Genomic DNA, 24,457 nt, shown 5'->3' with positions numbered 1-24,457 from the left:
CCGACGTAACCAGGCGCACTCACATAGTTGCCTGTACGCGTGCCTCGCCAGGGAATACAAGTTAATGGTAGTAGTGTCCAACAATAGGACGTTGTGTCGAATGATGGGCCACTTCTGCAGTTGTGCAGTTTATAAATTCTTGTAGGGGGGGGGGGGGGGGGGGGAGGAGTGTTGGGGGGGAGAAGGAGGAGGAGGAGGAATCACTTTATTGAGCCTTAGGCTGGTTTACAGAAGCGGTGTGGCCGCCGGTTTGAGGCCGGCAGCGATGTTGGCAGCACGGGTGGCCAGAAGTATCGGGACCTCTGGGTCCGAGCTGCCCAGCGCTCCCTCCCACTGCTCTTCATTAACTATGGGTGGAAAGGGATCTTGACGACAGGCCCACATGGAGTGGACCAGCGTGGCTAGGTCCCCGCAGAGTGCACAATTTGGCAAGGGGAATTGTGAGGGGGGAATTCAGTGCAGAGGTGCTCGGCAGAAAGTGTGGCGAGCTGTAACTCAATGTTCTTGCCCAGCCCTTTGCTGACCCTGATGTATAGGTGACTTGGGTTGCTGAACGTCATGTCTTCTCTTGTGCCACTACAGAGAGAGCTGGAGAAAGTGAAGCAGCGACGCCTGGAGAGGGAGAGGGAGCAGGAGCAACGCGAGGAAGAGATGGTGAGTGGCCCCTCGCTGCCTGCTCCCCTGTTCCTGTTGGCACATTCCTTGAGGAGTCCTTGACACATACCTTTGTCTCCCAACAGACACGCATACAGAGGGACAAGGAAGCAGCCCAGTTTCAGGAGTGGGAGAAGCAGGAGGACATTGTGAGTATGCCAGTGTATCCTCCACATCGCTCTTTGTCCTTATTGCAAGCAGTTGTGTGAGGGAAGTGGACTTTGTTGTAAGCCCCTCTGGTGGCCACTACTTGGAACTGCATCTGGCATTAAAATTTTAGTTACAACTATTCATTTAATGGTCAATGGTAGGAACAGTTCGCATGAAAAGTGCCATTCCCCTTATTACCGTAAAAGCCCGCGTATAGCCTGAGGTTTTATTCCACATTTTATTTTGTAAAATTTCTGTGTCCAGAACAGTAGTGGCACGTTACTTAATTGTCAACACACCATGGGTATGTGCTCGGTGGGGAACTGTGGCAATGAAATACTAATGTGCTAGTGGGAGGAGAGGGTAAATATACTTGGGTGAGAACATGTTGCAACGAAGCATGGTGTGCAACAATGTTTGCTGCCGCTAATGTCGGAAGTTGAGCTGATGCTCATGGTCAATTTGTTTGGCTAGCTTTCATCATCTGTGATCCCAAGACAACTGAAGCAAATAACAAAATGTTCATTTTGGCATTGCATGAAATAGCCCTATTCATGATGATGATGAATAAGCCCTATTCAAAAACAAAAAATTTGATAATTTTCAAATTAATTTGAAGTTTGAAAACACAAATGGGCAGTTTCAACGAAGTCTGATGAGTGCAACCTTGCCTTGTTGAAATGAGAGATTCCCCGCTAAATACGCTTGCAAAATACACTCTTTTCAATGAACCCAATATAGTTAAAGCACTGGTTGTGTGGCACTTTGAGCGCTTACAATGGACCACTGCAAAAAGGCTCCAGCTTGCTTCGATAGCAGTAACAGGGTTACCTGCTACGCACTGGTGACGGATGGCTCAATAGTGGCGGAGTGGCCATGTTGTGCCTGAGACCAGAAAATGGCCCATTTCCATCCGCAAAGGAAAGTTCACTTTTTGTAGCTGAGCTGCATTCTTTGAACCACCGACTGGAAAGCCATCATTGCTACGATGAGTCCCATGGAAATTTTGTTGCATCAAAGGCTGATGTGTAGAACGGTTTTTAGGCACTTTTAAAGGAGCCATGAAGAGAAAACACAAGTTTGGTTCATTCGAAAGATTGCCTCGTTAGAACCATAACGACACCACTTATAACGCAAACTTCGCTCAAATAAGCTACATAATTAGGAAAAACGGGAATGGTCATGCGACCCACCAGCTCATTTCCCGCAACAGAACCTATGCCGTCACATGGGCTAAGCTCTGCGATTGGCGGAGGCCGGCAAAAGCAAACGCATGTTAGGCAGGGCTTACAGTTTGCATAGTGAGCTAAATGCCCGTGAAACATACTGCACATTCTTTTTATGACAAAGAACGGTGGAGTAAACGGTTGAAGTTCCGAACGAACACGCAAGCGTGTGCGCCAATGCGTACGAAACAACCGCCTGGCCGAGCTCGACATCTCGCCGTCGCGCAGACGAATTTTCGGGTTCGAGGCGCTCTGACCTTGGAGGAAAAATGCCGTAAACACCGCGCATTGACGCTCGTATCTTTCTGGTCGAAGCAGAGAGCTCGCGCGAACGGCTTTCCATACACGACACCGGCCAACTGGCATAAGCGATACTGCTACTGAAGTTGAACTATTATTAACCGTAATAAAAATACGGCACATACGTACCAGTCTGTATTCGTCCGTGGCGACGGCGCTGACGAGGCAGCGGTGCCGACGGCAGGGCGTTCGTCTGTTGTGGCTATCGCGGAATGGTCGCTTTTCCGTCCACCGCGTATCCCACAACTCTTGCCGCTCGTGCACTTAGAAGCGTTGAGCGTTCAAGTGGTGTGAGGTTGTTAAATGCAAGCCCGAGCTCCTCGGCGAGAGTTTTGTTCTCCGGATCAGGCGATTCCATGACTAGGGCTGCGGGTGCACTAGGTTTTACTAGCATTTTTAAAATGGCCGCCGTCTCGGTCGACTCCCGCGTGTGGGTGCTATATGGAGTCGACATACTAAGTATCTGTTTCATGGACCGGCCCGTGTGACACCATTGCTCACGTCACCAAATGTGCAATTTTAGCGGGAGATTTAAAATTTTGGCTTAAATTGCCTTATTTCTCAGTGAATAAAGCATCATTTGCTTCCGGGAAAGCGCTTGGGGTACTATGAAACACCTAATCTTTCGAATAAAACAAACTTTTGTTTTCTCTTCATGGCTCCTTTAAGGGGAGACATGGCTCTTAAAACAATTTTTAAAAATTTTTCAGTAAACCCTGTGAAACTTACCAGTCTTGCTGCTTTTCCCCCAACTGATTTCAAATAGGCCATTATTTTTTGAGTCAGTCAATTATTTCCCAGCATAATAAGAGATAATTAGTCCTTTTTGGAGGAGCAGTAGACAAAAAAAAACAGTGTTAGCCATAAAACTGTAATCTTTATATTTTCGGATACTATGAGCCCTGGTGAATGCAATAAGAGAATCGGTTTTTTGATGCACAGCTTGGAACTTATTTTACAGCTCATTAAACTTTGGTGCTTTAGATGGGCAGACAAAATGGTTCCTTGAAACTGGTGCCACCAAAGTTTAATGAGCTGTAAAATAAATTCCAAGCTGTGCATCAAAAAACCGATTCTCTTATTGCATTCACCAGGGCTCATAGTATTGGAAAATATAAAGATTACAGTATTATGGCTAACACTGTTTTTTTTTGTCTATTGCTCCTCCAAAAATGACTAACTATCTCTAATTATCTTGAGAACTAATTGACTGAATCAAAAAATAATTGAATATTCGAAATCAGTGGGGGAAAAGCAGCAAGGCTAGCAAGTTTCACAGGGTTTACTTAAAAAATAAAAGCAGCTGTTTTTAAAGCGGCCTGAAGGTGTGTCATGCAGCTGATTTCTCCTCCCTGTGTGTGCCCTCTCCCCAGTTCCACCTCCAACAGGCCATCCTTCGTTCCAAGATACGCATCGAAGACGGCAGGGGTGAGTGGAGGGTGTGGAAGAGAGGGTGGCTGGTTTGCCCTGACCCTCTTTTCTTCCCCCCTATGCAGCCAAGCCCATCGATCTTCTGGCCCGCTACATCAGTGCTGAAGAGGAAGACTTTGGGGTGGAGATGCTGGAGCCGTACATTTACCTCAACGTGAGTGCCTTGTCTGACAACCAGTAGACCATTGTTTAGCAGAGTGGCTGCCAAGGGGGGGCAAACGGTATGGGGGAGGGCCATAGACCCGATAGAGGGATGAAATACGAAAATTTTGGGGTGAGAATGGACCCAGAAAGCGTGCAACAGGAGGTGTCGGAAATCTCGAAAAGCCTTCATCCTACTGTGGGCACGAATGGGCTGTGGATGATGATGGTGGTTGTCATCATCATCATTGCTTCTCTACCTTGGAGGAAAGGAAATCGCAGGAATAGAAAGGAGTATTTAGCTAGCTACTTTATTGTGTAGTATTTCAAACATGACACCATCATGTTGCCGTTCCACACCAAGTGTGTTTCTGCTTGGATACAGGCATTAGACAGTTTTAGCATATCGTTACCGTTTACCGTGTTATTGAAAGCCAGAATTTCTGTTAACCACTGAAACCGGTAAACACGGTTTGCGGTTTGCGTATTCTGGCTTACCGGCCGCCGTGGGACACACAGTGACATCTAACGCATTAGTATCGAAACAAATCACGCATAGTTTTGTTGCTCACAGCTATCTGCTTTTGTTTAAAGTAGCTTGAATGTTTCACTTTTCCGGTGAAGCGTTCACAATAACATTATTAGTTTTGAGAATACTGTAGCCATTACCTGTATAGCTTTAAAAAAGAAAAGGGATATCAGTGGTGCCATCTACTGAGTACAGTGGGAATCAAGGTAAACTAGAATTTACGTCTGTGCTAACTATTTCGGCATGAAATGGATAAAATATGTTGAAATAATTGCACAATAACCTACACTACCTTGCCCAGCACAATTTGGGAGACATAAAAGCGCTCTGCGTGCTCAGAAACTTATCTGAACTATTTGAGGTGGGTGAGGCTTAGCACGAGTAGGGGTGGCCATTTTGCTCACCCATCTGGAAAAAAATTGTCGTTTGCCATGCTCCTGAGCACCATTTAATTAGAAAAATGTAATAAACAACATTAACTAAAAACGGTTTTACCGGCTGTACCAAGCATCAAGCGCCGAGCGCACTGCGTTTGCTGTAATCAAGACAAGAGGGTACACTTCGTCTGCTCGGGAAGCGCCGGGGCGACGATAAAGGCTGTGGCGGTAAGTTACCATACACATAACTCATCGTGCATGCGCAGTCGACTCCTGCCTGGAAACGGTAACGCAAACGCAGTAATGATATGCTAAAACTCTCAATTGAGTTAGGCTGTCCCTTTATACTTCGCTTGACTGCGTGACCCAGTGGGATGCACGTGACAATGTTGAGGCAAGATTGGTGTGGCCCAGTGAACGTAGTGCTAGAACAATGGGAGGCTGTGGCAGCGACTACAACCGTCTGCTCAAATGTGCAGGGCCTGACGATCCAGGACCTGGAAGATCTGCAGGAAGACATCAAGGTGTACATGGAGCTGGAGAACAGCCGCAACCTGAGCTACTGGCGCGACGTCCAGATAATCGTTGAAGAAGAGCTGCGAAAGCTCCGACGCCTGGATGCATCTTCCGGTAAGGGGGAACTGGGGACGCCCAGAGGGATGGCGCGGTATTTCAGTGTAAGCTGAAATTGCAGATCCATAGACTGAAATCCATTGACAAAATATAATTAATTTGCCTACCCATTTCATCAGGCATTGGTCAACTCCCTTGGGAGATATGTGCGACTGTTTGGGTATGTTCATCTGTTGCGGGATTTTTTTCCCCCATGAGCAGCTGCAAATACGGCAGCGAGAAATGATTTTGTGAAGCATGAAGAGTGCAATTTCAGGCTCGCAGAAAGAATGGAGATGCAGGGGGATGACATGAATGCTGGCCAAGCTGAATAGCTTAAACCAGTAAATTTCTTCTTTCTTTGTCATAATTGTTGAAAACACAGAATATCCACTGCACTACAGACACTTACACACAGCCGTATTTTAATACATACAGCCCATGTCAGTAATCGACAAACATTAGTGGAGTGCCAGGTTACACACAAATTTTGCTGCGAAGTGCAGCTTCACTGCAATACATGCTGTGCCATGGTGCATGCGTTTCCACAGCCGTCATGGCACTGTCACGCTCTCTATTTCGGCCAGCACTCTGCACTAGGTGTACTCACTGCAAGAAACTGAGCTTCTGCAAAATACTGCACGTCTTCTGCTGCACGCCATTATTGAAATTAATATAATTTGGTGGTCCACCTGTGGTGAACCACCCCCTCATATTGTTCCCTATTGTAGGCGAAGATAGGGGCTGGTGACAGCCCGTCTCCTTTAGTAGTAAGTCCACCTGCTGAAGAGAAGTGCACCATGCGTACACAGTTGTCCTCCCCTTCCAGTGGACGCCCTGGTCGGGGAGCGTCGAGAAGGCATCAATGCGGCCGTCAGCCAAGACGTGGTGGAGGTGTTCAAGGGCAAGACCCCAGGACAGCTGCAGGCCTTGTACCAGCAGATCGAGCAGCGCATACATGCCAAGCAGGAGGGCCTTGATGTCCGTGAGTATATACAATAGCCAATATATAGCCAATAGACCATATATACAGTAGAACCCCCATCATACAACTATCTCGGGGACTGTAAAAAATGTGGGTGTCGTAAAGCCCAAACAACAATTACGCCTATAAATACAGTTTTGTGCGACGGAGTCGCAAGAAACTTCAATTTAAACTACAAACTAGTGCATTGCAGGGCTCGGAAACCCCGATCATTGAAGAAAGTAAATGCTGAAAGAATAATGCAGTGCAGGTGCCAATCACACTGTATTGAAACAAATCTTGTACCGCAGTCCACTGCTGCGATTCCCACCAGCCAGCAAATTTTCACACATGGCACACACAAGCATGACAAATACGTGTGGAAGCCTAAGCCTGCCTGTGTAGCCTCGCTGGCAATTCACTGCTTAGTTAGAGAAATGAACACCTGCGCACTGCCCCAAGGACCACTGCGCAACAAGACGAGAGACACCAGTGAGAAAAACTCCCACCTCCCCTCGCGGGAACCCCTGTGTAGATGCGACGCATAGGCGGAGCGGCGAAGGGACCGCGTTTTATAGCGCGCATAACGTTGAGGGGACTGCGTAAGCCGGTCCCAGTCGATGACGACGTTGGCGTACTTGTAAAGCGGCGTGGACTCTAGGTGTTTGAGCCAAGCGTGGATGTTGCTTCGCCGGAGAACGGCACACCGGTTATATGCACAGCGCGCCCGAAGGAGAGGAAACCGCGGAAGAGAGAGTACTGCACATGCGCCGGCCCCAGCGCGTCTGCCGCGGCTATGACGCAACGTGCCGCGGCTATGACGCAACACAATCCAACACAATCCACTTTAATCCAATCCAGTCCTAGCCAATCCAATCGAATCCAATCCAATGCCCCTCGCGAGAGAGTGTTCGCTATCGGAGAGGAGAGGGGGTGAGCGGCGGAGAGTGCAGCTGGCGCGGCGAGGAGAATGGGGGAGAGGCGGACAACGCCGACGCCGGCGACGCCGGAGGGACAAGGCGAGTGAATGAGATGCTCTGCATCTAAAAAAGGGGGAAGGGGACTGTACAGAGGCGCCACCAGCTGCTGGGAGGGGAGAGAAACGAAAGATGACAAGGAGAAGAAAGCTATGCCATAGAATACCGAATGAACGGGCTTGAGGTACGTGGAACAGGCCCGCTGCACTTCCGTTTCGTCCCCCGGTCGGTTGCGGGCTTCACATGGGTTGCCAGATAACGCGCGTCAGACATGAAATCACGTTGGATAATGGAGGTTTTTAATGCATTGTTTCTGTGGAGACTTCTCCGGGACTCGAATAGTTCGTCGTTAAACCCGGGTTGTAAAACCTGGGGACATATAACTGGAGTTCCACTGTATATATAATTTGCAGGCACTCTAGTGTGCTCATCTCGGAGCCTCACCAAGCACTAGGCCTATTCTGCTAGAGGCATTCCAATTTTGTGCCAACAGTTCTTTTAGGGATTTTTTGAAAGGCAGCATAATTTTATTTCGTCCCTGCTCAGCTTGGTAAGTAAAGCAACAGGGCTAGCCGCTGACCTGGTTTGTTGTCATTTGAGATGTGGTTTCTTTCGGTTCAGTGAATTGGAGAGTGCGGAGCACACAAAGATGGCTGCCTAGGTTTAGCTCCCAAGCAACTTAGAATGACTTGTATAGATTCTGTAGTAAGTGTATATAGAAGACGACGACAGCTGAATTGTGGCAAGTTTGTGTGCGCTTATGCGAATGGGACACAGAGAAGGCACATCTATGGTGGATGCTGCATTGCTGCTGTCTCCCCTCGCTCCTTTGAAGTGTGTGCTGTGGGTGGAAATAGTTGCCACAGCCAACAAAACCTGGTGTGCTTTGGCAGCTGGTGCTAAGAGCTGATCATAATTAAGTTCAACTACAGCGAGTGTGTGGGGATCTAGAGAGTTGCCTAGACGCGTTGGGCTATACTTAGGTACAACTTTAGAATGACAACGAAAATTGCGCCTTCGCCTCAACACTCCATTTGACTGTTTCTCCACATGGCGCGGAGTGCGTTACTGCGGGTATTTTGAATGTGACGCGAGTCGTTTTTGTGATTTTTCGCACTTAGTCTGCTTATATTGGTGCAGCGACGGCAAGCTAACTGGGCGAGAAAAAGCAGGTGAAGTCGCGCATTAAGAGCAATCGCTTCTCAAAATGCATGCATCGCACATTAAACTCACCAGCCCGCCGATTCGGACGAGTGATTACCCTACATGAGCTGTAGCCATTCTTAACTTGTACCCAAGTACAGCTGGCAGGGCAGCAACATCGGTAGAAGGATGCTTCCACATGTGTATTGTGTGCAGCGAAGAGAACTGATTGCTAAAGGGTGCCACTTGGCACTTCTAGCCCTCGCAGCAGTAAAATGTGGTAGCTGTTGAATGCCAGTAAGTGCGCGTGGGGAAGGGAATTCTTTATAGCAACCTGCACAGTCTCCTTCGTGCCCACTGAAGAAGGCTTGCAAACTGCCCTCCCTGTGCAGCCTACTGGGAGACCCTGCTGTCGCGCCTGAAGGCGTACATGGCCCGCGCCCGGCTTCGCGAGCGCCACCAGGAGAACCTCAGGCGCAAGCTGTTCCAGCTCAAGCAGGAGGTGGGTGCGCCAGCTAGACAGAAGAGGAGAACGCAGTGTTGCAGTGTGCTACTAGAAAGTACAAGGCATGAGCCGCCACAGCTTGTGTTGTTTCTTCTTGGGTAAGCCGGTCAAACCTGGCGAGAAGAGTGCGCTAGAGAAATAAGGACACACAAAGGTAGACGGGGAATGGCCGACTTATGCGACTACTGTCCCAGCAAAAGAAATAAATGGTAGCAGAGAGCAAATAAAAAGGCGGGGGAAAAAAAGAGGGTGGTATGAAGGTGGTGTGCGTGTTTAGTGAAGCTAGCTGCAGCGACAAAATCTGCGGTTCTTTCTTTGTAAGAAGACGTGGTGGCGCAGTGGCTAAGGCATGCTACTGGAAGGACGCGTTTTATCCCAGTCGCGTTGGCTGAAAGCACCTGGGTGTCGAGACTGTTGTGAAACAACCAAAAAATAGCTAAATCAAGAAAGTTCTTCTAACGTTGTATTCGTTAGTCATTTGTCTGCCTAGCCACATGGTAATTGCCATTCTGTGTGCAGTGGTTATTTTGTAATTGTGACCTACAATAATGGCATTTTATCATTAATTATCTCAAGAAATAACCAACTTGCAAAAAACCTAGCTGCAAATTAAAAATCGGCACAAGAAACTCCATGATGCTGTGCAGTTTCATTAAAATCGGTTAGTAAATAAAAAAATAGCATCGAGTCCAGTCTGCCCCCTTAAAGGACCCCTGCAACGCTTTGTATACAGGTACATTTCTGGCCTTATTAAGATCGGTGGGGAAATAAGAAAGTTACTCAAACAAATACAAGCAAATGCAGCACTGCCTTCGTCACGCCTGAAGCCTCCGGATATGATGACGCAACCTACGATTGCACCCTACAATTGGCTGAGCTTGCAATATTTTGTATATGTCATTGTATCAACCAAGCGAGCCTAAACAATGCTTTAGGTTGTACTGTTTTCCTTAAAGGAAGCCATGAAGAGAAAATACAACTTCGTGTAATTTGGAAGAACTAGGATTCAGTATCTCACTCAGCTCCATTACAGCTTCAAAAGATGTTTTTTAATGAAAAAAAAGCAAGAAGTATTTAAAAACTTTCAAATTTTGCGCCACAGTGACGTGTTATGAGCAAGAATGTCGTCATACGGGCCAACAATAAAACAATTTTCAGTGTGTTAACTGCTTGTTAGCATTCAAGCGGTGCGGTCAAATGGAACTAGAGGCCCCATTACAGACGTCCAGTCATGTGTCGTCGTGACAGGTCACTTAGGCGGCCGCCAAATTTTTTTTTTTTGCTTTCGCGTGAGGAAATCCGCGGTGTTTTTCTGCTTTCTTTAAACCTCCATAGCACCGAGCAGTCCTTTCTGGAGCGCATAGAACTTCACACTCGTCTCCTCACTCACAGTGCACAAGCTCACTGCACGCTGCAACACGCAAAGGGCATGCAGGGTTTCGCTGCCCACCTCATCTGCGTTAAATTTTACGTCCCGTGCTTTGCACTCTGATAGAAGCGCTGTCATTGTGTCAGCCATCCAGTCGCTCACCACTGAGTCGTCCACCTTCTTTCCTTTGCCGGTCACGGTTTTGTGTACAAGACCATGCTGCTTCTTGAAATGGTGAACCCACCTGCCAGAGGCCTGAAAGTTCTCAGTTCCCAGCGAAAGGGCGACGTCGTTAACTTCCTCCCGGAGCACTTTTCCGTCAACGTTCACTCCAGCTGCAGTTATTTCCTTGAACCACGTCAGGAGGATGCCTTCAAGCTTGACATGGTGGGCTGTCTTGGCTTGATTGACGTTCACGCCGGAGTGCTGCACGTTTTGCAAAATCACATCCTCTTGTCCCACAATGGTGCACAATGTCGACTGCGGCAGGCCGAGCTGTTGTGCCAAGTCGCCGCGCTTTCTTTTTGGTTCGCTGTTGACTTTATTCAGAATCTCCCGCTTCTCCTTGAAGAAAAGGGCTTTCCTTTTGTGTGACATAGCTGACAGCAGCCTGGTTAATTTGGTTGGGAGAAGCCCGTTAGTAAAAACCTCGCACACGCGTCTCAGCAACCAAACATCCACTATGAGCAGATGGTGGCTGCACTGGCAAGGAGTGGCGCAGTCCGAAGGTGTGGCCTCCCACCCAAGGCCAATGAGACTCCAGCAACTGAGTGACGTTAGTTCGCTAGCCGATTGCACAACTGCGTGCCCATGGCTATTAAGGCATTCTTCTCCCTGGCAGCATGGCCGTGGTAGACTCGGCGCGCCTTGCGCACTCACACAACGACAGCCCGGCCGGTCCCAGAGAGGGAGTGACAAAGAGGGGGAGAGAGCCCGTACGTCGCCGTCGCTTGCTTGCTGGGCAGTCGGGCACCTTGTCGGCTCGTTTGTATCATCCATCGGGCCACACAAGTCCGTTTGTAACAGCCGAAATTTTGCCCATTGCGAACAATGCAATTTCGCCAGGACTCCTCAGAAACCCGTATCATCCTGAAATTTGTATCACCGAGAATCCTATCATTGAGATTCCACTGTACTCGTTGAAACCCTGGCATTCTATGCCAAGTTTTTGCACCTTGCCTCCTTGCTGGAATGGGCTAGTGGTTAACACTTTGCTTTTAGAGGTTTATATTTCTTTTATTTTTTTATAATCCGGGTGAGCATCTCACAAGCTCTTTTTTAAAAACCAGTTTATGCGACTGTTTCTCGCCCTTCTGTGAATCCACAAGTGGAGTTCACGTCAAGCCTTGAGTAGCAAGGTAGCGCACATGCTTCACACGTAGAATCACTCAGGGCGTTCTTCAAGGTAAGTCGTGTTATGAACCGCCTTTCTGTGAATCGAAAATAGCTTGAAGAGTATGATAGAGTTCAGAAAAGTAACCCTCACAACACGCATCAAGGCAGTGACGGCCAGGTGACTTCGGCGGTCTCCGCTTTGTGCTTGTCGGTGCTGAATTGGCACGGTTATAACGGTGTCGCCGAACGACGCTGTCAAGAAGCGTGTTAAGAAGCTTCCCAGGACAGGCAGCCGTGTCCTTAAAACTTCCGGAACGCGGCGTTTCTCGCAGCCCTCATTGGTCCCATGATGCATCGTCATTAGGGAGAGTAGAAAGCGAGCAGCAGTGCCCCTGGTTTTCAGGAGAGGGAGACCAACCTTCAATTTTCTTGTATTTTAAAATTTCAAAGCGAAATAACTCTCATTTCTGCACGGATCTTGATAATTCCTTTTGCGTCTATTTCTGCACCACACGAAGAACAGATGTAAAGCCTGAAAAGTACCTAAAAAAAAGCGTTGCAGGGGTCCTTTAGCCTTGGTTATGCCCCTTGGCCATGTCAGCTAGCTCTTATTGTAGCTTCTTGTGTTTTTTATGTTTTGCTGATGAGATAGCCTGTCCCCTGGGATGTTTTCAAATTCATTCATGCTGCCGGTGTCACTCTCATGATTCCAGCAAGGGGTGGAGAGCGGGCCACTCTTCCCGTGCGTCAAGGCCGACTCAGAAGCCAAAGCCGGCTCAGAAGCTAAGGCCAGCTCAGAAGCCAAGGCTGACTCGGAAGCCAAGGCGGAGCCCGAAGTCAAGACTGAACCAGCAGAGCCACAGCCCGGCACCTCTGCACAAGCGGGCAGCCCTCCAGAGAGTGAGGGAGAGACCGCAGGAGCTGAGGAACAGGAGCCGGAGCCAGTGGTCGAGTGAGAACCCTCTTCATTTACTGCGGAGTACCCGGTGGCACAAGATAGTTCCCGCAGGCACTGTGACGTCCCCTTTTTATATGCAGCCATGGGTAGATTCAAATGTGCAACCCTTTGCAAAGCGTACAGCTTCCGAGCCAGTAGCTGGATGCAGATGTTTACAGTCTAGTCCATTTATGACAATATTCAAGTGCTGAGGAAATTCCATCGTTATAACCGATAATTGTTATAAGCGGGTTGCGCAAAAAAAAAAAGACATGACAGGGATCGAAACATCTTATTTGCATGCAAGCAAGGTCGTACTACTACTTATTTGCAGAAAAGATGCCATAGTTGGTCAGCTTAGTTTGCTTCACGTGAAGCTGGCACACTTCTTTTTCAAAAGCATCTGTAGGTGCTTCACTTAGCTGAGCAGAAGGTCCTTGGTGTAAACGAAGTCCTTGAGGGACTGTACCATGTGTCGGGCCTCCTGCGAAGGCACTACCCGAGTAGGCTGCGCAACCACGTTGCCAGAGTCGTCACTGTCACCGCTGTCCGCAACACGTAACCGCGCAACGATGTCGCGTCAGTGAGGCACTCGGACGTTTTCATAACATCGGCCCTTCCTGATGTCCCTTCCGTGGAAAAATGGAGGCAGCTGAAGAAACACCCAGTAAAATTTAAAGAGGTGCGTATGTGACACAACAGGGGAACAGGTCAACACGCTAGCGAGTGGCGCAAGTGAAAGCAGGGGCAATTTCAGAGTGGCAGCTCCGGGAGAGGGGTTTTGGAAGAACAACAACTCTCCTCCCCCTCTCGCTTCCTCGTAAGTGGCACAGTCGACTCGTTTTCTAAGGGGTGGAAGGGACGCAAAGCACATTGCGGCTCGCGGCATGTGCCATGCGTGCAGAGAGCTGGCCGGCTGCTCACATTTTTGATGCATGCTGTAACTGGATTCAATCATTATATCTGAAGTTGCGGCACTGGAGCATTGTAATAAGCAGTTTATTTTACCATAGAACGCATACAAAAGTGGCCGGTGCCATAGTTGTTAATTGTTATATCTGATATATTGTTATAAACGGTATAAATGGTGCTAATGCATGACAGTCTCTTTCACTTGCATTCAGATCAGAGGACTCCTGTTCCCGCTGAGATCGTGAAGCAGTTTCATGCATTTCAGCATTCATTTGTGTGTCCATGTGTCACTGACAAAGGCACGGTCGTAGAAATGGGCATGCATTCTGAGCCTGCAAAGGTAGCTTGGTTCAGCAGCGCGCCCCCTTCTCGGTAACACAGAGACCCCAAGGCCAAGAGTGAGGAAGAGTACCGGGCGGGCGGCTACAGCCCCAGGCTGCTGCGTCCTGAGGAGCTGGAGCCCGGCACGCTGCTCATCGATGCCGAGGACGATGAGAAGCGGCTCGAGTTCCTTCGACAGCAGCTCATGGGCACAGGACGCATTCAGGCGAGTGGGCATCTTTGCATTTTGACGTGGTAAAAAGTGTGAAAGAGCGGGGACATTGAGACAGGATGGGCGCTAGACACCAACGGGGGGTTTATTGGCAAAAATATGTGGTTGATCCTTCTTTCATAGGAATCGGTAAAACATGAAAGTAAAATGTGTCTTCACAGGATCATTTGAATGTTTATAGTGCATCAATATGAACTTGCACATCGCTATTTATATTTCGTTAGTATGGCATCGTTAGACGCATCAACATTAGACACTGGATTGCACACGCAGGATCATTGCATACATCCGATTGAAACCCCAGGTGCTTGCAATCCGTGTGAATGAAACTGAATGGGTTGTCAGCGCATTGTTTGGTGAAGTCACAATGCGCTACAGCGAAAGGAGCATGATTTGCGGGTTCGCAGCAGTCTTATGGGTGTGCATGGCGAGCGACGTCCTGCTGGCAGGTCGCTTAGACAAAGGTGCGACCACATTGGCCCTGCTCCGTGGCGTGTACGCCAGACGCTTGCATTGTGACGAGCTCAGCTTGTCGAACGCGGTGGCGGCGTTCCACAAGCTGAGCGGCGTTTTGCATAGGTGGTGGACGGGTAAACACAGCAGCGCTGCTACACGCTGCCTGTTGAGGCGCCAACTATCGGCACTCATTAGCGTCATGATGCATTACTTCACTTGTGGGGATCCTAGTGTCCCTATGCCTTGTCCACACAGGTTTTGGGTGATCTGGTAGCTGCCATTTTGGCTAGCCAGCGCGTCACGTAAGTTGTGTCCTCTTCGTGACCCCGCGCGATGCGCTGAACTGGCTTTCTGCGAACGTGTGAGGAGGGCGAGGGGGAAGGAGGACCGGTTTGTCGCCTTCTCCCTTGCCGCCCTCTTCCTGATCGCCGGAGGAGACCTTCTCTCCTCCACCCGAGCCGACGAGCAGCCCGCGAGAGCGTTCCGCGGGGACTCTGCTGAGAAATTCTGCCTTGCTCGGTCGCACGGAATGCCTCCCCTGCCCCCGTGGCCGTGACGACAGATATCAAGGTCTGAGTCCCGCGGCTTGAACCAGCGCACAGAGCCACTGCCTCCCCGCAAGTGATAGTCGTGTTGTCTGGTATATGCCCTATCTGCCAGGCAATGAAGCCTTACTTTAGATTGCCGGAGCCTGTCTACCGCATGTGACTACCCGAACCCGTGTGTGTCTTGGGATTCTGCAGGGGCTAGTGTACGGCGTGTAGCACTTTCTCTTGCAAAGCTAGCCGGGGTCCTCTGCTATTTCGTACGTTAGCCCACACACTTCACCTCTCCTAGATGGCAGCACCATCTGAATGGACAAGTTATAAGGAAGGACATAAGGCACGTTCGTACAGCTACCCGGGCATGACTTCATGGCTCAGTCGGTGGAGCACTTCATACCTTTCGTTGTGGCCCGAGTGATCGTGGGCTCGAAACCTAGCACCGCCGTGCCAATTTAACCTTTTCTGCTGATTTGATTTCAGTGACGGATATGACGTTGGTGAGAATTGTATACCCCGGCATAAAACTCCTTTGTGTTAAAAGAGCAGCTTACATATAACTGTTCAGAAAGCTTGAACTAGATGTATGGCACAGCTTTTAAAAGGAATTTGATTGCTGCTGAAGATGCGCTTTTTCCTTCACATGCAATGCCAGAGAAGAGGTGCTCACGCATTTATCAGTTTCATTGCTGATACAAAAGGACTCGAAGATTTCTCTTGCTTGTTGTGAACCAAAGCGGCTTCACACCACATGCCTCGGTGCACTGAACAAAAGAGCAAGGGTCAGTCATACCCTCACTCAACAGGCATCTGCGGACCTAGCGAACATGCCGTAGCTATCGTGCGACGATACTGAGCAAGTGCCCTCCACGATGCTGCATGGTGTCACTGGCGATGCTAAACAAAATGCGTCAACAATCTCTGCAAAGCACCTCTATCAAAGTTAGCGCAGTTGCTGCCGCTCGGAATTCATGCATAGGTCATGCTCTTTAATGTTTCCATACCGGTCCACTGAGTATTGTTAGTCAGCTGACAATAAATTCAGTGGCCAATTTAAAACCCTCTTGGGGTGTTTTGAGGCACGTCTAGCCATCCGATTCGTTGTCTGGAATCGGCAGTATCTGTAGTATGTTCTTCAGCATGGTGCAAATCTTAGGAGTGTATGAAATGTCATTTTTGCTTTCAAAGCAAATGCAAAATGAATAATGATTTTGTTCAAATATTTTCAAGTTGAGGTGAATATTTTTCAATTTAAAAAACGAGTGTTTAGGGAGTTTTAGTAAGAAAACTGATATCTACAATTTTTCAAACATGCTCCAGTCATTACTAACCTGTAGCAAATAAAAGGCTCATTTAAAGGGGTTTGCACAATTTTACTATGGCGTAAAGCGAGCTCACAGAAGCTATGCTGCTGCTTTTAGCCTTATTGGTGATTTTGTATTTTATGGGGCCAACTTTTATCTCATGTGGTGACCTCTGCTGCAAGTGTTTCAGTATTAGGGTAATGAAAATAGAGGTATGATTAACACAGTTTTCATTAAAAAAATGTAAATGGCAATTTCCTGAACCTTTCAGGAAGGAAGCTCAGCACATGGTGCAATGCAAGGCATTAAAAACTAGTTTTATGTCCTTGCAGGGATGCCCTCATGATGTGCTGCTGGGTTGTAGCGTCATTACTGCTTTGCAAGCCTGCTCACGAGACCCTTTCCGAGTACTAACACCGCACGAATTTCATTTTAAGAAATCACTCGTGCCACAAATGTCCCCACATGCACATGTGACACGAATCTTAAATATTGGTTCTGCAAAGGGCACTTAGGGACGTGGCAAGTGAAACAACTTTTTTATTTATGGACCAAATTGAATCAAATTAGGAGAATTTATGTAGCTAACCATTCTAACAACAAAACTGAAATCAGTTTAAGGATACGTTCTATACTTTGTAAGTTAGAAGACTAATTACCTGAAACTTGCATTCAGCATAATTAACTAATTATGCAATAAACCAGCAAGATTTTTATGTCAGCATCACCAAGAAGGTCTATACTGTGCAAGGAAGCTATTAGATTATTGCATTACATCCTTTAGGCACAAAGAAAGGACAAGAAAAGTTTCACCTTCCTTTCGAAGTCAGAAATAGTTTCATGTCAAAAAGAAAGTGAAACTTCTTTCTTTTTGGATACCTAAAGGAAATATAGCAATAATCAAATAGCATCCTTGCACAGAATACACCTGGTGATGCTGACATATAAATCTTGTTGAGTTCTTGCCTAATTAGTTAATTAATCTTGGACAGCTCTGTGAAGGTAATTAGTCTGGTAACTCAAAAAGTGTAGAAGATATCTCTAAACTGATTTAAGTTTTGTTGTTAGGTAGATTAGCTACATAAAATCTCCTAATTTGACTGAATTTGGTCCAGAATTAACAAAAATAGTTTTACTTGCCATGTCCCCCCTTAACGTTCATTGGAAATGTACAAAGACAGCCGAGACCAAAATCGGTGCAAGCGTGGGATAGTGAATGGGGTCAGCAAACTAGCTTCAGTGTCAATGCCTTCATCATGGTGTCTACAAGTGTGAAGCTAGACAAGCATATCACTTTTTTTTCTGCCCTGTACAGAAAAAAAAAAAGGAACATTACAGGTGTAAAAACCAATCAACTACGTACGCATCATTTGATCAGAAAACAGGGCACTGTGTCAGCATGCAGCTAGGCTTTCTTATCTGTTGACTGGTAAGCTAATAAATAAGAGGTAAGAGGCACTCTTAAAAAGCATCTTTCTCTTGCCCTCTGGCCACACGTCACCAGTTCATTGCAAGTAAGGCTGTTGCTCCTCGCAGAGGAAATTGATTCGTAAATGGAAAAAAAAAAAAAGAATTGAAAGTGTTGATGGAGATGGGCAGAGAAAAAAATCCTGGCCTATCGCCACTGATGTGAAACCTGGGACAAAAATCGTTTTTATTTATTTTCAGAATAAATATGTAAGTACCGTCATTGTTCCCGGTGTCAAACAGAATAGACCACAAAATGCGACCTTCTTGTGAGGTTTAGCGTTCCAATTTTAGTGTTCCAATTATTGTCGTAACACCCTGTATAAGTGTATTCTCGGCACCTTGGAATTTTTGCCCACGGAGATGAAACTGTAACTTGAAACCGGAGAAAAAGCGAAGCATGCAGCGTATATGTGTATTCTTAGCGCCTTGGCATTTTGGCCCCCGGAGATGAAACCATTTGGGGGAAGAGGTGTACGGCTTTGCTTAAAGCACGAAGTGTTCTTGCGTGAGGCATTGGAAAACGAGTGTACCAGTGTGTTCTTTTAAGTACGCATTACGTTCTAGCGTGAGGCGTCAACGAGTGTCCCGGTGTTATTGTACCACGACCAGTACCGTGACTACATGAGACGACGACTTGAGACGACGACTTGAGACGACGACATGAGACGACAACATGAGTTGCCGACAGTCTGAGCCCTTAGGGGGCTTTGCCCCTAATTCAATATTAGACAGGAAAGCCTCTATGATAACTCCAACAGCAGCACTTTGTTTTTTGAAGCTAGAGCAGGTTGCTTGGGAATGCTTGAGATGAAGAAGTATACCCAAAACAAATGCGTGGTCTGCAGGAAGGAAACAAATGATTTGGCCCATTTTATTGGAAATGATTGTGTCCATGTCAATCCATATGAGAGAAATATTTGCCTTTCCTAAGCCTTAAGATTTAAATATGTTATATAGAGAAAGGCAACTGCAAGGCTATAGAGGTTCCTAAAAGAACATTGGAGTGCTGGGAGAGGAAAATCAGGGAGGGTGATATGGCATAGGGTAGCCACTGGCTGTTATAGACAAAATTTAATTAGAGCCTGCCACTAATAGCAGCAGCATGTTCATGCACGGAAATTGGGATGAAGAAAAACTGCTTTTGTCTTTCAAATTTAAACTTTATACGGTGATAACTTTATACACACGCTTTCCTTTGCCCGACCTTTCACAACCAAACGCGTCATCAATGCAAAGGAAGCAAGTGCCACAGTTCCTGGTATACTCGTCAGTTTTTCAGGACGGTAGAGCAGATAAGCTCGCATTATTTAACAGGTATAAATAATTATAGATATATCAGGGAATACTGTTAGCGTATGGTGCACACTTATTCCTTTTTCAAGATACTGCATCCCTCGACCTTGCAGGCTGTGTGTATTTCGTCTTGGAAGGAAAAAGCAGATAACACATGCCGGAAAGGAAAGGCAGGCAGCTCCCACACTGTCCCATTTGCCTGTCCTTTTTGCTTGCTCTGCAATTTTCATCTCTGATTTGTTTTTGGGGTGCACTTTTACTGACTGCCCAACTCGCTACTCTACTGCTACTGCTGCTCATTTCTGAGGCTGTGTAGTGCTGTTGACGAATGAAATACCGTCTCCCCAAAAAGGTTCCATCTCGTGCTTTGCTCATCAAATTACCCTTTGAGTTTGTAATGGGGTAATATGTTATAAGATTCCGCAATGTAGCAGGGTCAGGCAGAATGGTGACATATTCAGTGTGATGCATGCTTCCATGATAGCTATCGCAAAATTAATTCCAGTTAACTAAAGCTTACTTATAACAAATTATTTTAGGTGGCCAAATAATCGAATTCATTGGTAGCATTTATGTGGCTGCTGTAGGATTCTTTTTTATGCTACACTGCCAGTATTAAATGCTGGTATTTAATACTGTACGCAGACCTGACTATAGGGTTTGATGGTTAACGTGATGGGCGATTTTATAGCGAGTATTTCGATTTGAACTGAAAAGGGCTTTATACTATAGTCAGTTGGACAACATACGGTCTCGGTGGGAAAGTAGCTGGTAAATCGCCACTGCTTCATCTGTTTTCCTAATATCTCACCCAGTTGTTTAAAGTTTCCTTTGAAATTGCACCACTGTTATGGGAAACATCATTTTGAATATTTTTTTTATTTTGTTTTTATTGTCGTTTTTAAGCTGTTAAATCTTTATTCGCAGCTTATAATTCAACTCCTCAAACCGGTTCTCGAATTGGTTCAAGCTTCTGAACCGGTTCACGAACCGGTTTGCTGCATGATTTAGTCAAACTGGCACTGAATCGGAACAAACTCAATTAGCCCGAACCGGAACCGTAACTGAACTTGTATTCTTTTCGGTTAAACACACTGCTTCATGCTATTTTTTGTTTCTTTGTGTGTGTGCGCTTAGAGCCTGCTCAGCACACGTTCCCGTTTTTCTGGCGTGTTCTGCATTTTCCAGATAAGTGCTCTCCCTGTTAAGCGGCGTCTATCTTGTACGCTTTCTTCGCGCCTGCACCGTTGTACGTTGTTTTGTGACTTTTCACCAGATTGCTGTCCTGTTTTCCATGGACCTTTCTGGTGAGCGCTGTGATAACTCGGTGGTGCGTGGTCCTCCTCTGTGGTGCAGAACCTGGGGGAGACGGAGGCTGAGCAGGCGTTCCAGCAGGAGGCCCGACGAGGCATGGACGGGGACGAGGCCTCGTTCAGCGTGGAGTCCCCGCTCCAGGACAAGACATACCTGTGGTCGGACAAGTACCGCCCCCGCAAGCCCCGGTACTTCAACCGCGTTCACACGGTACGGACACTGGGCCCCTCTCTCCCGTCTCTGGCCTTTATTGCTTTTGTTTAACCCGGACTTTCTTTGTCGAATTAGGGCCCCGCTTTGTTCCCAAACAGGGCAAGCTATTTTTGTGTTTCTGTGCGTAGTGAAGTATTGTGGAGAGTGGTGCTGCCTTTAGGGCAAGTGCAAAAGTGCTGTCACTGCTGTGTACTACTACACAGTTTCTTACATGCACCAGAAAGGAATCTGGCATTGTATTCAATGCGAATTACTCGCGGCCGTCCATGACTTCGGGAAAATTATAGGAGGAGTGCAGATTTGTCTTGGATTTGTAATTGGCTTGGCTTGTGGTGTTTTAGGGAGCGCGAAACACATAAAATTCAACAAAACTATGTTAAAAGGGTCTATTTGCATGGGTAGGTGACTGTTGCAGCAATGAGAAAGTGAAGTAAATCGCATTTTGTTTTGCTTTCTGCCTTTTTCTTTTTTTAGTAAGGGAGTTGGGTGCCTCATAACTCAGATGTAGCTTTGGCACATAAAACTCCCGAAATTTTTGAAGCAGGAAGTTTACGTGAACATTTTTTTGACTATGATTCGTCTGAAAGTCTGACTGGCCAGGCCCGCCATTACAAAGCACTTTAAACTTTTGTAATACCCCTTGAAAACACATTTTAATCGTTCAAATATTATTTTATAATAAATAATGATCAGAACAGTCTGTAAAAGTAACAGTCTTTAAAAGTTATAAACATACTACAAAATGTCTGCAGTGCTGTCAGCACCGGAGACGAAAGTTCATCTTTTGTCATTACAAACTGTGTATCTGTCAGGTATAGGCTGACACGGCGCACAGATGTTTTCTTGCAATTACTACACAACTTTTACAGACCGTTCTCCTAATTTGTCGTCTTAAAATAATGTTGAAACTAAAATGTGTTTTTTCTGGGGTATTGCAAAAGTTGCAAGCTCTCAGTAATGGCTGCTTGTCCCATCAGACTGTTCACTTTAAACGTTCGCATAAACCTGCTGGTTGAACGCTATGCAGAGATGTTACAGGCATGTAGAAACAACAAATTGTCTGTAGAATTTATATGCAATACTGGTTCCCACTTTAGGCTCAGATCAGATATCCCCCCTTCCACCTTCCCATGTTGGGATACTGCATACTTCGGATGCAGCGGACATTTTTTTTCCTGATTAAGAGGGCCCGTTGTGACGGGTGTAGACTGTAAACCATTTTGACATCATTCTTGTTGCACTTTACGTGTTTTTAAATTCCCTAGAATGCTACAAGCCAAGCCAAACAGGAATGTAATGCAAATCTGTAGCCTTTTCGTAATTCCCACAGTGATACGCATTGCAGCGCTGGTATCCTCTCTCGTACATTTTTTGTAAGAGACTCTGTGGTGTGCTTGGCTCGTGCCCACCTGAATGCAGTGCAGAATGCAAAAACCGTGCCGTCAATTTGGCGTAAAAGTGTGACTTATCATGTAGCAGATTGAAACAGCATGGCGCCTGTGGGGCATGTTGTGTCATCTGGTTCTGAGTAATAGTTGCCACAAGCAAGGTTCATCCTCGTCCCGTGAAATGCAAGGCATGACTGTTGTGGCTTTTACCGACGGGAACAGGATAAAACAACAGGGGTGCGACAGCATGTTGGTGATCACAGCTGACCAACATTGATTTTGTGTCATTCGCTTAGTTTCACGGCAAATTCGAACAGCTTCTCAGCCCCGCAGTTGCTCTGCTTCAGAGTTGTGTCGCCTGCTTACGAGCAGTGCTGGTGTTTACATGCTGTGCCCTTTCCTGAACAGGGTTTTGAATGGAACAAGTACAACCAGACCCATTACGACATGGACAACCCCCCGCCGAAGATTGTCCAGGGATACAAGTTCAACGTAAGGCCCATCGTTTATTTCATGGTCATTGGTTTCATGGCCCTGGAAGTTGTTAACCCTAAAGTCGATGATTTTGCTTCCATGTTTTATGACTGGCATAAAAGTCCACTTTGCCAATGAATCAGCAGAGGTTTGTCTGCTGTGCGGTTTGTCTGCTTTGTGACGGAGACTGTTGAACGTGAAGTGTGATTTGTTTCTGACCTTCGTGGTTGTAGTCCTGATTGAGGAAAAATGCAGAGCCCCTATGTGTGCAACTTTGGGTGCGTAGCATAAAGCTTGAAGTGTTGTTAATTATATTTCTGGGCCTCCCGGCTAGTACAGCCCGGCAGTACAGCACGGCTAGTCGTAGGCCAGGTGCAGGGTAGTTGAACTCGATGCCCAAGCAGGTTTCTCAATATGATGTCTAGAAGCTGCTGGAGATGGATGCATGCCGGTTGTGAGCTTGGCTTACAGTTTTCACGTTCCTTCATGCCCTGCACTTCTCACTGCCAAGTGCTGTTTAACCATGGCCGTGCCCATCTCTTTCTTTGCAGATTTTTTATCCTGACCTAATAGACAAGAACCAGACGCCTGAATACTTCTTGGTGAGTCTTTCGTGCATACATTGCAGTGTACCTATCTGCTGCTTTATTGATTGTGGGCAGCCAATCTATGGAATGGCCTCTCAGCACGAACACTGAAATACCATATTTATTTGAATATAAGGTAAAGTTTTCTTTCTTTCTTTTTTTTTTTTCCTGAAAACTGTGGCCTTGAAGTCTACCTCCGCTTTACATTTGAGGTAAACAGCTTTGGTGTTTGCTTCAGTGTGGGAAAAGGCACATTATCGTTTTCTTTGCTAGAAAAAGGAAATATTATCAAATATTTAACTATATAATGCTAGGACATCTTTGCCTTGAACCCAAATGGGTCATTGTCAGCAAATGAGTACATAAATGCAATTCGACAGCAGTTCAAACCACGAAACCACAGCTGTTGCGGGCTGCGAGGTCATTAATAGTGCATCGTGTGACATCAAAAAATGGAATCCAAAAGCACCAACAATCCAGTACGTTCAAATCCACAAGCCGGGTTGAATGTTGAATTGTTCTGATGCAGTTGCCATCCCATGACACACTCGTCACGTGTGTTTACCTTCAGGTGCACATGCGGGCTTTGCATGTCTTTTGTTTGGCGTGGCGTTTGATTTCACTGGATTGCTTATGAAGACCTCCGCATGTTGGCAAGGCACTATGGCAGGACGTCGCCACTGAGTAACTGTGGAGCATGCCGGAAATGTGTGTGCCGTGACACAAAAAAAAGAGCCGGCTTCTCCTTTAATATGCAGACTTCTTAATTAAAGGGACGGACAACCAATTTTTGTCGCGTATATGTTCTGTAGCTCATATGAAAGCCAGAGTTTTTTGTAGCCCGGTAACCACAAGCAGTTCATAAACAAATTAGTGGAAATAATTTTAATTTGGCAGCAAATTTTCTGAAATCAGAAGGGTGGCAGTTCGTAGTGTTGAAACTTCACACTACAATATGTGTCCCGGTCATGTGACCTGCAAACCTAGCAGCTACTGTAACTGCTCCAACGTTTTTCACTTATTGAAAACTTTTTAACACAAGTATTTGTGTAAGTTTAAATGGTATATGTATTTCTAAAGATTATTTTGAAAATTTTTAAGACGCCGCCCGCCGCTAGCGGCTGGGTTGCTCTCAGTGTGGCTAACAGCCTCCATGCCCAGAATCAACAGCAGCGTTCAGTAAACAGACCCAGTGAAGGAGCTTTGATGATTCTACCTTAGTCAGGGGCGTTTTTTCTGCCAAAATATTCTATTTCAGTTTCCAAATATGCCAACGGCAGCTTAATTTAAAAAGAAAAAAA

The 24,457-nt window shown here is 46.5% G+C and overlaps 1 protein-coding gene across 1 annotated transcript in view; it reads left to right on the top strand.

The window, feature by feature from the left end:
* The window catches only part of Cactin (cactin, spliceosome C complex subunit), a 35,194-nt gene that overhangs the window by 7,300 nt on the left and 3,437 nt on the right, over nucleotides 1-24,457 (top strand). Inside the window, exons 6-17 of the mRNA XM_077676092.1 lie at nucleotides 583-654; nucleotides 741-803; nucleotides 3,704-3,758; nucleotides 3,827-3,915; nucleotides 5,288-5,438; nucleotides 6,250-6,405; nucleotides 8,897-9,006; nucleotides 12,427-12,665; nucleotides 13,944-14,109; nucleotides 20,537-20,704; nucleotides 22,504-22,587; nucleotides 23,121-23,171. Coding sequence (XP_077532218.1) covers nucleotides 583-654; nucleotides 741-803; nucleotides 3,704-3,758; nucleotides 3,827-3,915; nucleotides 5,288-5,438; nucleotides 6,250-6,405; nucleotides 8,897-9,006; nucleotides 12,427-12,665; nucleotides 13,944-14,109; nucleotides 20,537-20,704; nucleotides 22,504-22,587; nucleotides 23,121-23,171 — 1,404 coding nt within the window. The remainder of the gene's footprint in view (nucleotides 1-582; nucleotides 655-740; nucleotides 804-3,703; nucleotides 3,759-3,826; nucleotides 3,916-5,287; nucleotides 5,439-6,249; nucleotides 6,406-8,896; nucleotides 9,007-12,426; nucleotides 12,666-13,943; nucleotides 14,110-20,536; nucleotides 20,705-22,503; nucleotides 22,588-23,120; nucleotides 23,172-24,457) is intronic.

The sequence above is a fragment of the Haemaphysalis longicornis genome, unplaced genomic scaffold (genome assembly GCF_048455015.1).
Source record: "Haemaphysalis longicornis isolate Haplotype H1 unplaced genomic scaffold, Haemaphysalis longicornis Haplotype H1 scaffold_7, whole genome shotgun sequence".
Taxonomy (NCBI): domain Eukaryota; kingdom Metazoa; phylum Arthropoda; class Arachnida; order Ixodida; family Ixodidae; genus Haemaphysalis; species Haemaphysalis longicornis.
Note: the sequence above shows the minus strand (reverse complement) of the source record. Positions and strands in the feature narration are given on the sequence as shown.